Source organism: Helianthus annuus, chromosome 10 (assembly GCF_002127325.2).
Source record: "Helianthus annuus cultivar XRQ/B chromosome 10, HanXRQr2.0-SUNRISE, whole genome shotgun sequence".
Taxonomy (NCBI): domain Eukaryota; kingdom Viridiplantae; phylum Streptophyta; class Magnoliopsida; order Asterales; family Asteraceae; genus Helianthus; species Helianthus annuus.
Window position 1 is genome coordinate 4,797,516 of NC_035442.2, and position 12,810 is coordinate 4,810,325.

A 12,810-nucleotide genomic window follows, 5' to 3' on the forward strand; every position below is an offset into this window, starting at 1 on the left:
AAACGTTCATGTATCACAAGGAATGACCGATCTAAGGCAGAGAACCTGATTCAGATACACAAATTCGATTTCAACAAATCTTTCAAGGTCTTAAGTGATGGACAATTGGTTAAAAGATGTAGTGAGTCCTATGAAGCAAGTGTCGATCTATTCAATTGAGAGGAAACATTGCATGCCTTGAACGAGTCTAGATCACTCGTAATCCTCAACCGACTTTGAAACCGGACGGAATCTACAAAGAAACTGTTCGATTTCACGGTGAGTGGAGAAATTAGCGACGGAGAAACTGTTTGAATTTGTGGATTTCGGTTGGTTCAGAAACTTAACAGGAGAAGCAACTAAACAAGCGGTGAACAGTATTTAACGTTCCCACCGCATTCGAAGATCCTTGCATTAGACACAATTTGTTGTAATTTGTGGATCAACAGAAATAACTGAAATAGTTCTCTTTAATCTATTAGAACGATCATTGTTTTGAGAACCTGATTCTGTTGTTCAGTACCAACAGAATGCATACACAAATAGTTCTAGTGGACGAAGCAAATGAAACCGAAGCTGTTGTTCAGTACCATCAGCGTTGTTCACTACCAAAAGAATGCATAGACAAATAGTTCTAGTGGACGAAGCAAAGAGACCGTTGTGTACCTGAATCAGGTTCTCAAACAAACCGTGAAATCGAACAGTTTCTTCGTAGATTCCGTCCGGTTTCAAAGCCGATTTCAACTTCCATTGATCAAATAATAAAAACCCTAAGAATGCATACACAAATAGTTCTAGTGGACGAAGCAAAGAGACCGCCTTGTTAATTTTAATGAAGCAATGAAGATTGAATCTGCAAACTGCAACCTTTATTGATCTGGAATTGGAGAACCGTTGTTAACAAGAGTATGTTGTTCCAAGATCAATTCCAAGATTATTGATGGTAACAAGACTATGTTGTTCCAAGATCAATTCCAATTGCAGTTGATGAAACCGGAGATGTTATCTCGGTTGTTCAGTACTTTCGTGATAAATACAGTGTTCATCTTCGTTACCCTTTGCTTTCTACAATTCAAGCAGGCACGGATGCTAAACGTATTGTTATTACATCCGAGACGATTCAAGTGAGTCCTATGAAGCAAGTGTCGGTCTATTCAATTGAGAGGAATCATTGCATTACATTCCTGTTGAAAAACATAATCGATAAATTTAGGGAAAATGGGGTTGAAAGATGATAACCCAACAGTGGAGGATCTCATTCGACAGTTTCGTTCTCAAATAATGTTTTCCTAGATGTTTGAAGACCAACAAATGTCCAAAGTGTTACTTCTTCGTTCGCGTGACGGAAAGCTACCGCGTGACAGGAAGCTACCTTGCAAAAATTAAAAAATTAAATCGACACCCTCAATACGCATCGTATAGGCCTATACGATGCGTATTACTTTTTGGTAGGGGACAATGGCAGCCTTTGGCAGGCATAGAAGTTTGAGATACGATGCTTATTGAGGGTGTCGATCTAACCCCCCAAGGTGTGCCAATAATACGACCCAATGATAAATCCTTAATTCACTTGTTGGTCATCAAGCTGTCATTTTCAGTAACCCTCATTTCGTTACACTGCTACAATATACTTTCAATGTTTTGTCTACTATTCTGTCCTTAACAATCATGAAATCTTACCTTATCTTATAAACATCTCAGTTGACAAAGTACATGACGCAATTAAGTTGCGCATTTAAACCATCCTTTTATTATCAATCAATGAAGTGGTTACAGAACTTAACACTAAATACATATTCCTGTGGTTGATGAGTAGGGTATATATATATATATATATATGTTTGTGTGGGCGACCACAATGGCTAAATCAAAGGGTGTGTCTTATCTTCAATGATGGCCACTATCATCATCAACACAATCAGCAGCTGGCTGCCACTTGATGTATCATGTACCGCAACCTTGATCATTCTTGTGTTTTAATGGAGTCCAACGTGGTTTCCTCTTGATCAAGTTTTTGTTCAATGATTTTACCCTCTATTTCTTTGCTCTTGCCCCATAGGACACAGTACAAACCTCCTGCTAGTAGCACAGCCCCGAAAACGCTGCAACATGATAACCGGTTCGTTAAGTGTTTGATATTACTAATGGAGGTAATATATTTGATGGACACCTTTTAGGGTTCATGTAAGTTACTTGGATAACTTAACATGTCTCTATTTATTTGAAAAAAAAAAAGCTTTATAATATTATGGGCGGAACCAAGGGAGTCGTATAAGTTTCTTTTAAAGAAAAAACGTAACCTAAAGTGAAGAGAATCTTATAATGACCTACTTAGTTAAAAAGATCTAGTTCCGTCACTAAATTATGAGCACTCGTAACCAATAGAAAAAAAAGATCCGTAGTTTTGGGTTTAAATAGTGTTAAAAAAAGAGACAGTCTCAATGTGACTATCCAAATACTCTTCTAGGAGCACTTTTGATATGAGAATTGAGAACCAACCGAGGGGCGGATCTAGGGGGTGTTTAGGGGTTCCCAGTAACCCCCTCGGTTCTAGAATAAAAAAAAAAAGTAGGGAAAACTTTGTATGATTTGAAAAAAATAGTGAAAATCTATCAAAAGGAACTCCTTGAAAAAAGTTTCCGAATCCCCCACTGAACCAATCAAATTGTATCGTTTGCCCATTCATTGGGGCCTGATTTTGGTTCGATAATATGGATGGATTGAGGTGTTGGATAACCAATTGAAATCGACTCCTGAATCAAAGCAAAAATGAGTGAGTTCAGTTGGTCTGAGATTTATATGGTTTACGGTTTGAAAAAAATGACTTTAGCGGTTCAATTTACGATTTGAAACTTAGAACCAACGATGGCTTATATGTATAATATTCAAGAATCATTTTCCTCATTTTTACAAAACTTATAAAAAATAATGATTTAAAAAAAAACTGAACAAGAACATTTTAGTTGGTCCCGCCGACCCAACCAACCCTACTGGTTTGGTTTGCCCTTTTCAAACCGTAGTTTGTGGTTTGACTTAGAAGTTTCTTAAAAACCAGCACAACTGAACCATGAACACCCCTAGATGTCATTGATAAGATTATAATATTTTAATATATATAAAAAATGGGTGTTGTGTACATGGTATTTCAATAATATATGGGATATCAAACCTATTAAAATTATGACAAATAAAGTGCAGTTTTCATTTATATAGTGCTTTTACTTGTATGTTCATTCAGTACAAAATGTATCAGGGTTTGTTACATTTTGTTACCGTCGAATTTCTTACAATACATTCGTGATAGAGTATGTGAGACGATATTGCAGCGATCTCTAAAGAAAATCAGGACTAACCTTCCTAAGTAAAGGGTTTCCTTCCATAAGAATGCTGAGACGATTGCGGTGATGATGAGGGCCAAAGGAGTGAACATCGCGGTGAACACTGGCCCTCGCTTCTCTATCGACCATAGTTGCAACCAATATGTAAATGCTGTCACAATTACTCCCTGTCATGTACAACAGCATGAAATCAATATATTAATATTACAAAATATATTGTAAAGTTTTATATGTGGGAACAAATTAGAGTGGTGTCAGTCTGCATGCATAAGCATATAAGAGAAACATTTGTGTATATATGCCCTGGCCCTTTTTCTAGCTTTTGTGTGACCCTAAAGCCTAAAGTTATGGACTATGCGTTTGGTGAGGTCAATAATATATTAAGTGGGAAACCTTTTGATTCATCAAGTCTTGTGTAGGTGTTTTTTTTTTTTTCTTTTTTATGTATAATATTCGATTTAGGTTTGTAGGTAAGAAAATCAATGTGAGAAACACCATTCACATAAAATGCAAGAGTTGTTTCATACTAGGATAGGAAACAACTCTATAACCATGATATTGATGTTAATACCTTAAAAAATACACGCGCCGACAAGGATCTTGTGTGTCTTTTCGTGTTCCACGCGAAACTAGCACGAGGCACTTTTTTATTCTTTAGTTACACGTGGAGGAGTCACTAAACATAATAAATCGTCCACTAAATGTACGTGGGAGTTTTATCTACCCATAAAAAAAGTGTGAGTAAAAAATGTTGAGACCGTTTAAAAAAGAAAAGAAATAAGTTTTGACATTTGTGTGGCTTTTTTTTTTTTTTTTTTTTTTTTTTTTTTTTTTTTTTTTTAAGGTGACCATGGCTTTTGACCTTTGTGTTGCACGTTTTTTTCTTTTAAGGTGGCAATCAAATCCTAATTTCTTTACTCCAATAAAGTTGTGAAAAGGTCAAAACATGAAGTTACTATTTCAAAATAAAAATAAAAATAATAATAATAATCACTAAGAACTCAAGATGAAGTGATATTGATCACTAAAGGAGACTGGGGGTAAGTGGTAACCACAATAGATATTGATCAAGATCCCTTAGCTATGATTATGACTCATTTAACTTCATACTTAAACTTAGAAGAAAGAAACATGGTAATTAAGTTTTAAAAATATGAATAGATTTTTGAAAATAAATTGAACACCTTTAAGGCTTTAAATTGAAACAATAAATTAATTTTTGAAGAGAATATTGCTTACACAGTAAGCCACAGAAAGGAGATTAACATCCCATCCAAGCTTCCATGAAGATAGGTTTCTCTCCATGATTATGGCTGCAACCATTGATTGTATCAAGCTAAAAAAACATTGAAGAGTAATTAATGATAGCTTTGCAGGATATTCCTTCATAATAGGTGCCTGCAAGAACACAAAGAAGCTGATTAAGACTTAGTTATTTAATTAAGGAATAACTTGAAACACTAAATGTTTCAACTGAAAATATCACCTGCATGATGCTCCAACAAGACCAAAGAATGTTGGCGAAAAGTATCGAAAAGGGGCCTTTACTAAGCTCCCATACTGAGCTAACATTTGTTGTTGAAGCAACAATATCACTACCTGATGTGTACCAAGTCTTGAAGTTCAAACTTGGTCCTTTAACAAAAGCAAACACTAGAGCTCCAGAAACAGAAACTATAGATCCAATCAATTTAGCCCAACCATGCAATTCTCTTATGTACATTCTCTCAATCCTGAAGTTTATATTTCATTAAGAGAATGGAATCAGTGTCATATATTAACAACATTTTTAAGGGGTTGATTTCATACCTTAGAATAAGAGCTATGACAAATGTAATAGCCGGAATCAGGTTAGTCGTGGCAGCAGCAAACGTTGCAGATGTATGATCGAGTGCGTGATAGTACATATTCAAACATATCGTTATCCTGATAAAATTTTATACATGTTTGAATAAAAAGCCAAATAATTATAAGAAATTATTGAAGAAAATTAATTAGCCAAAATTGGATTTTTTGTTTAAGTACCCTATTAAAGAACTGAAGAAAATCTTCCATATCAAAGTGTAGGATAATTGAGCTACATTCTTCCTGCACAAAATTGAAATAACTTCTACATTAGGATTTAAGTTAAAAAATCAATCTATAAAACTTCAAATATTTTACGTCGTTTTTTCATCATATTATCTTTCATACTAGACCATCAATTCTCTCTATAAACGCCCGTGTAATAATACTTGGTATATAAATTTATACTTTTTAGTTATATTCAGAAAAAAAAGGAAGTGTTAGATCAGAATTACTTAAGTAAGCATGAAATGGATGAAGGTTTGAACCTTTCAAAGAAGTATGCAACCGGGCATAGTGAGAGTGTTGCGAAAGCTTGACGGTAAACAACAAAAATGAAAGGGTTCATTCCTGAAGAAATGGAGGCTTTGGATAACAAAGCCATGCCTGCATATATTGCTTGGACAATGAACATTGCTATGTATGCTTTATTGCTCTCATAAGCCGTTACAATTCTTAGTGAATTCATGATGGTTTTGTTTGAACTTTTTTTGGCCTGAGTTGATGTCTTCTGGACTCTGCTATTTATAAAGAAACATAAAAACAAAAATCCAAATATGCTTTTGTCATTTCTTAAGATTTACTAAGATGTTGGAGCAAGATAATTCATACGTGTAAATTGAATGCTTTACGATATTTTCATATGTAAGTAGGTGGTGGAGACTTTTTCTTTCTTTATCTTAGTAATAATTATAAATTCGCACAGGAAAGTCCAAATTCAAACACATACACTTACAGACAGATCCATGAAAATCCGTTCGTGATAGCTACACTAGGTTTCCGTTGCTCTCGGGTAACATTCTACACTCCCTCCTCTTACACTCACACTCTCAATTCCTTACATTCTCCGTGAACATCTAACTTATTCTCATGCCAGAGTCCATACGCAGGATACCGCGTCCTGCATTAAGATTAACGGCAGAGGCGATGCTTTGAAGGGGCCGGGAGGGGCGCCCGACCCCCCGAACTTTTCGACAAGTAGTGTTATATATGTAGTTTTCGTATAGAAATTTTTGGGTATATATGTTTTCGTCCCCCCGGTTCTATAGAAATTTTTGGGTATATATGTTTTCGACCCCCGGTAAAAAATTTCAAGCTTCGCCACTGATTAACGGTTTATTGTTTTGCATAACCTTTAAGCCTTGGGGCAGTTTAAAAGAGAACAGTGGTTGTTTTTTTTTTTTTTTTTTTTTTTTTTTTTTTTTTTGCAAAAACAAAGGTTACATTTGACCGTGTTAGTCAAACAGTGGATAATGAATCAGTGGTTCCGTGTTGCAAACAGTGGTTAACAAAGGTTAAACCGAGTTTTGAACCATTAGGACGAATGTTTCACTCTTTTGAACAGAGTTTTTGTTTTTGATGATTTTTAACAATTTTTTCATGATTTTAAAACACAATTTTGGTGTTTCAAAGCATCATTTTAATGTTTTTATTTTAAAGAAAATCTTTTTAGTAAATTTTCAGAAAATATTTTCATGTTTTTTTTTTTATTGATGATAAGTGCTAGGGAAACCTCTTTATGCACTTTTAAAATGCCAACAGATGATCCCTCAAGACAGTGGAAATGGGTTAATTTGCAGAGAATCCAAAACATCATCTGCCTTGGTTTTGGTCTTTTCTTCCACTGTATAATCTCTTTGAGAATGTCTTTTGTGATGAGTAGTTGTTGAACTATCTCAAACAGTTCTTTTTTGATACTCTGCAAGTACTTTTACACCTAGATCAACTGTTGTTTGACCATTTCCTATGAGTTGGTCATATCTATGAGGATGCCTGTTTATCCTTGACTTCTGGGGCATTTTCATAGATTCATTCTACTTATAAGGTACTCTGTGACATGGTGGTTTCTCATATCCTATGGGTATGAGTCTGAAGGTGGTGCATCAGAGACTTGAACATCCCTGTGAACAGGTTATTGGTTCAAGGCTAGTGTGACAGATGTTTGACCAGACTCAAATCTTTTGGTAAGTGGTTGTGATTCCCTTTTGAAAGGACCTACTTCCCTTTTGATAGCCACTCTTCCTTTTAATTACCTATTATTGTTGATATCATGAGGTTTTAGGAATGAACATTGTTGAGTCACATGATTGGTTTTTCCACAGATGGTGCACCCAAATGTTAATTAACAGATATTGTTCCCTTTCTTCCAAAATTGCCTCTAGCCGCACCAAGTTCGTCCAAAAGTCAGATTATGTTCTCCCAAATTCGTAATTAGGGTTTTGTTATGTTAACTTGGGCCCTAAACAACTTTTCCATGAAAAACAGGCCCTTCGCGTCACGCAAGGGGCATTAGACATATATGTCGCGTGACGTGACACTCTCCATCAATGCAGTGGCATTTTTCGTTATAAGGCAGGACTCCAAGGGCATTTTAGTCTCTTTTCTAGTAACCTAATTCCCTCGCATCGCGCGAGGATGAATGTCGAACCCTGTCACGTGACACGATAGGTATGTTTCCTGCATTTTTTTTCTTCGTTCACCTGACCATCTGCGACACACCCGGAAGCTCGGTTTTATTCGTTTGTGCCCATTTTCACTCCCTTTTCCATTCGGACACCTGCAAAACACAAAAGATAAAGTACGCTGCGAAATCTCAATCAAAACGACACAAAAATCTTTGAAAACTATACCAACTTTACATTGGAAACAAATGTATTTTACAATACATCAACGGCCATGCCCATAGCCTGGCATGGCTGTGCCTATTTGATAACTTGCTGATTTCCTTAGAATCTTGGGTTTTGCTTCATTTATGCTCGTTTTTCACTTCTTTTCATCTCGGGACCTTAGAAACCTGCATTTTTCAAATAGGAACGATTTAGGTAGTATTTTCAACTAAAAAGTTATAAAAGTACTTAGAATTAGGGGTGTAATTATGCAATAAAAATATGTATAATTGATGTCACATCAGTTAACAAATCATGTCTACATAAACGGATGTGAACTACGAAGTTTGATGAATATGTTCATGTTTATGTATATTAAAAAGCGCAAATCGTAGATATATTGTACGTAAACGGATATAACATTATGAGGGTCACCAATAAAATCGTTCAAGTCGTGAAAATCTATATCTATATATATATATATATATATATATAGGCCAATTAACGTACATTACTGTTTAACGTACGACCAATACGCGACCAAATTACGCATGTTATTTTGAAAATCACGCACGTTATATACTCAAAAACATTTATCACGCATGTCGAAAACTATTAATCACACACGTTATACACATAATCACGCACGTTGTCATACGTGATGTACGTTAAGCCGTAATGTATTTTACACTTTTTCTATATATATATTTATATGAACACACACACACACACATATATATATATATACGCCAACATAATCAAAACAATGACTTTTCTAGAAAACCTCAAAGTTATGTAAAAATTCTAAGTATTGGAGAAACTTTATTATTTGTAGAATAATTGGTTATTAAATCGTTCCTACTTAAATTAGGACGTGTAGACCAATTTGAGGGATTGCGCTAATATAAAAAATGCACTCAAAGGTGAGTGTCACTGTCACACCCTGACTTTTGCGGAAGCGTGATTATTGGTGTGGCTTTCTTAATACCATAGCATTCAATCATAACAATGCTATATGATAAAACCATAAGATGTTCATCCATTAATTAAGTTTGAAAACAACATAACATACTTGTCTGAAACATTAACACTAAATTCAAGTTACAAACCACAACATGTTTTAATGAGTTCACAAAGACTCGACGAAAGATCTTAAACAAACATGAGTTTAGAACCACGTATCTCGTCCGGGATTAAGATATGTTTCCTAAACCCTAATGACCTTGGATGACATCTTTTATTCATCACGCAGCTTGAAAACATGCAAACACCTGCCAGATCCACTTAGCTCCCTGAAATACATGTAATTTGAAAACATCAACAAAAGTTGAGCGAGTTCATGTGTTTCGTATATGTATGTATAAAATTTTGTAAACAGTGTATGTATGTATGTTTGTAAACCCCGGTATGAAAGCAAACAAGGAAAAGATCACCAATGGTTTGCAAGGCCACTGATATGTGTGACGGTGTAGGAAGGCTCAAACCTAGCAAATTTGTACCGGGCTTCCGGCTGGAAGACATAGTCACCCTATGGGTCACCCTGGTCCTCATGGGTGTGGGCTCGCTACACCCAAATAGATCTATCACTCATGCCCCTCGGTCCTTATACGAGGATTAATGGTCTCAAGTATGCGCCTACCCATTCACATGATATATGGTACTTTCCTAGGCTAACCATACCAATTGTATTTGTATGTAATCCTTTTGTAACATGTATTTCACCCCCGAAGTTAATAAACAAAACAGTTTAAAGAAAAGGGAGACATGAACTCACAGTTTTGTGTCTTCGGTACTCGTAACTCAAATCTCGCCAGTAAACATGACTACCTACAATGTACTATGGTCTATTAGACGGACGGGCCGTGCCTTGCCTTAGAATTAACGTTTCTGAGTTACTTTCTTTCATGTCTTCAATGATATTCCAAGTTATAATTACTTGTTAAAATAATAATTATTCAATTTTGGAATAATTGTTAAGCAATATTTTGCATTAATACTTCTCAAGTACTTATACTTATATTTCCTTCCCAAGGATGGGGGTATCTCATACATGTATTTTCGTATGCTCATACTTGATTATTCCGGAATATTGAATAAATATCCAATATTTATTTTCAAAACATATGTTTTAAGGAATATCACTTAGAAAAATTATTCATAATCTTTCTTTTGGTAAAACTATTTGTAGTTCCAAATTAATATATTTTCAAGTCTCACTTTAGAAAAAATATATATAAACTTATTTTGTCCAAAAATAATGTATTTCAAGAAAATATATATTTTTCTCAAAAATCATATATCTTCTAAATATTCTAAGAAAATATATTTTTACTTTTCAAAAATAATATATTTTCTCCTTGTCGAAAATATGATATACTTTGTAATAATAATAAAAATCATATTTTCATTTCTTTCGTATCCGAAATAATATTTACCAAAAATATGCTCATAATGTATTTTCCGGAATATTTGTAAGTTACATTTTTGCGTTCGGTTTCACAATATTAAGTGGGTAACTTATATATGTATTCCTTGTGATTTTTTGTATTATTTTGGATTGTAAATTCTTGGTATTTTGTTAAGTTATATTACTTTAAATCCTAAAATAATATAACTAATACACAAAGTATACAAATAATCACACACAATGTGTCTTTAATGTAAATATATATTCTAAATACATATTTATCCATTTTTATTTATAAAAACCAACCTCCAATACTTGTATTTTTGTAACAAAATCTATGGCAAAGTTTATATTGATAACCATAGTTAGAACACACTTGTAAATATTTGTTTAGAAAATATTTTTCTAAGTGTTTATATTTTTAGAAAATTTTGCCATAGTTTCCCCTAAAAATGGAGGTGTCCATGCTATCAAAGCATATCATTTTCTTTCCAAAATCATCACAAACAATCAACAATCAATCTACACTTACCGAGTGCCAAAACAATGCTATCTACATAATAATAATAATCATGAACTTGAACTTTCATAAAAACTTGTAGTAACTTGGTAGTGTGTTTAGTAGGTTTAGTTACCCTTTAAAGTGTGTTTACTTCTTTAAAAATCTCATTCTTGGAAGATTTAGGTGTTTACAACTTGTAAACATGTTTTACAAAAACATTTCTTTATGACATCTTCTTGTTTCACAAGTGTTTATACACTTGTTTTACCACCAAAAATAGTGTACGTTTAAGTAAGAACCAAATCTATGTAAATCTTGTCATTTAACTTGGTTTCTTTGGAAAACTATTTTTGAAATCATCCAAGTTTATGTCTAGTAATCATGTTATATGCTTCATTATTCATAAAATCATTTTCATACTTCAAGTTCATGAAAACATAAAGCATGATGATCTTGGTCTTTCACAAGATCACCACCTTAACTTACTAGATCACGTGTTTAATCACAATCTAGTAGGTTTCTTATGATGTATAACATCACTAACTTAAATAATCAATCATCAAAAAGCAAATCAACTCTAATCATCATGTATCTATATGGTTTTAAGCTTATGTTAAAGTTTCATGATTAAGTTCTTTAGTGTTCTCCATGATTAACAATGTTCATCATCTTTTAACCATCAAAATATGAAGTAAAAACAAGTTACAAGGAGCTTACTACTAGCACAAGGGCTAGGGAAGAACACTAGAAGATGATGATGATAAATGTGTTGAATAAAAGAAAATGGGAGAGGTCCTTCAATCTCCAAGAGCTCCAAACTTCCTTAGACACCTTCTTGCACCTTAGGATGAACTTGGAATGTATGGAAGTGAGTTGAAGATGGTGGTGGTGTGGTGTGCTATGTTCGGCCGAGAGGGGAGAAGAAGGAAGGAGGTGGAGTGGTGTGTGTTTGTGTGTGAAAGATGAATGAGGCTTAATCTTCTTATAACCATGTTTATGTATAACCCATTGGATAATATGTTCTCAAAGTACACAACATGATCTCTAATCAAATCCAAGAAGATCACATAAGATCTATCAATTACACCATGTGTGGGCCGATTACTAGATGGGGGAGGGGGTCCAAGTGTAAGTTTAAACCATGAAGTTATTATTTAGTTCAAAACCAAGTATTAGATAAGTGTTTTAGTGTATTATGTGTTATATAGTGTGTTAGGGTGTTCGGGGTCATAACTAGCTCAGAAACATTAAAGCAATGTTTCTAGTATAATTTTGGTGTTTCGGGTAGTGTTCGGTTGTTCGGTTAGATACTGGTTCGTTAAAGTGTCAAACTATACCGTTTAGTGATCTTCATGTACCCTTTTGTGACACTTTTAATTCCCGACACTTAGGAAAGCATTCAGGACCATTTAGCCATATTTTTACATGTTACCAACTTGTTAAAATGCTGATTTTTGCTGAAAAATGCTGAATTCAGCACTTTAAGTGGGTTTTAGGCACTTTCCGGCACTTAAACTATCACCTAGTGAAGCAGTTTTGTGATCCTCACTTTCCTACACACTATACTCGTGTAGTACTTTGTCTCTGGCTCATACTGGGTCTCAAAACACTGTTTGTCTATGTACTGAACTTCCTCAGCATTTCACTGAGTTATCCGCTAACTGTGCTAACCGTGCTTTGTGCATCGTTTATGTCACTAAAGTTTGTATGTAAAAATGATGTGACAGTATGAAATGTGATACACATGTAAGTATGAAGCAGAAATCAGAAAGCAGTCATTTGTAATTCAGCACAGTCATTAAGCACTAATCATGGTTAATTAAATTGTACGGATATCTGGATTTTTGACGGTTGTCACAGTCACTAACCCCTCTTTTACTGTTTTATATACTGTTTTGGGGGAAGAACACGCCT

General features: G+C 34.4%; 1 protein-coding gene across 1 annotated transcript; it reads right to left on the reverse strand.

Annotated features, from left to right (window-relative positions):
• Positions 1–1,817: 1,817 nt before the first annotated feature.
• On the reverse strand, positions 1,818–5,873 carry LOC110880612 (WAT1-related protein At1g43650). The gene is made up of 7 exons (XM_022129106.2): positions 5,651–5,873; positions 5,343–5,405; positions 5,127–5,243; positions 4,804–5,050; positions 4,557–4,715; positions 3,333–3,484; positions 1,818–2,081 (listed from the first exon to the last, which is right to left on the reverse strand). The coding sequence occupies exons 1-7, from the start codon at positions 5,848–5,850 to the stop codon at positions 1,943–1,945; spliced, it is 1,077 nt and encodes a 358-aa protein (XP_021984798.1). The 5' UTR covers positions 5,851–5,873; the 3' UTR covers positions 1,818–1,942.
• Between the last annotated feature and the right edge of the window lie 6,937 nt (positions 5,874–12,810).

Coding starts and splice junctions, on each gene's coding strand:
- LOC110880612 (XM_022129106.2), bottom strand. CDS start 5,850: ATGAATTCACTAAGAATTGTAACGGCTTATGAGAGCAATAAAGCATAC. Junction 5,406..5,650: donor GTTGCATACTTCTTTGAAAG/GTTCAAACCTTC, acceptor AATTTTGTGCAG/GAAGAATGTAGCTCAATTAT. Junction 5,244..5,342: donor TTCTTCAGTTCTTTAATAGG/GTACTTAAACAA, acceptor AAATTTTATCAG/GATAACGATATGTTTGAATA.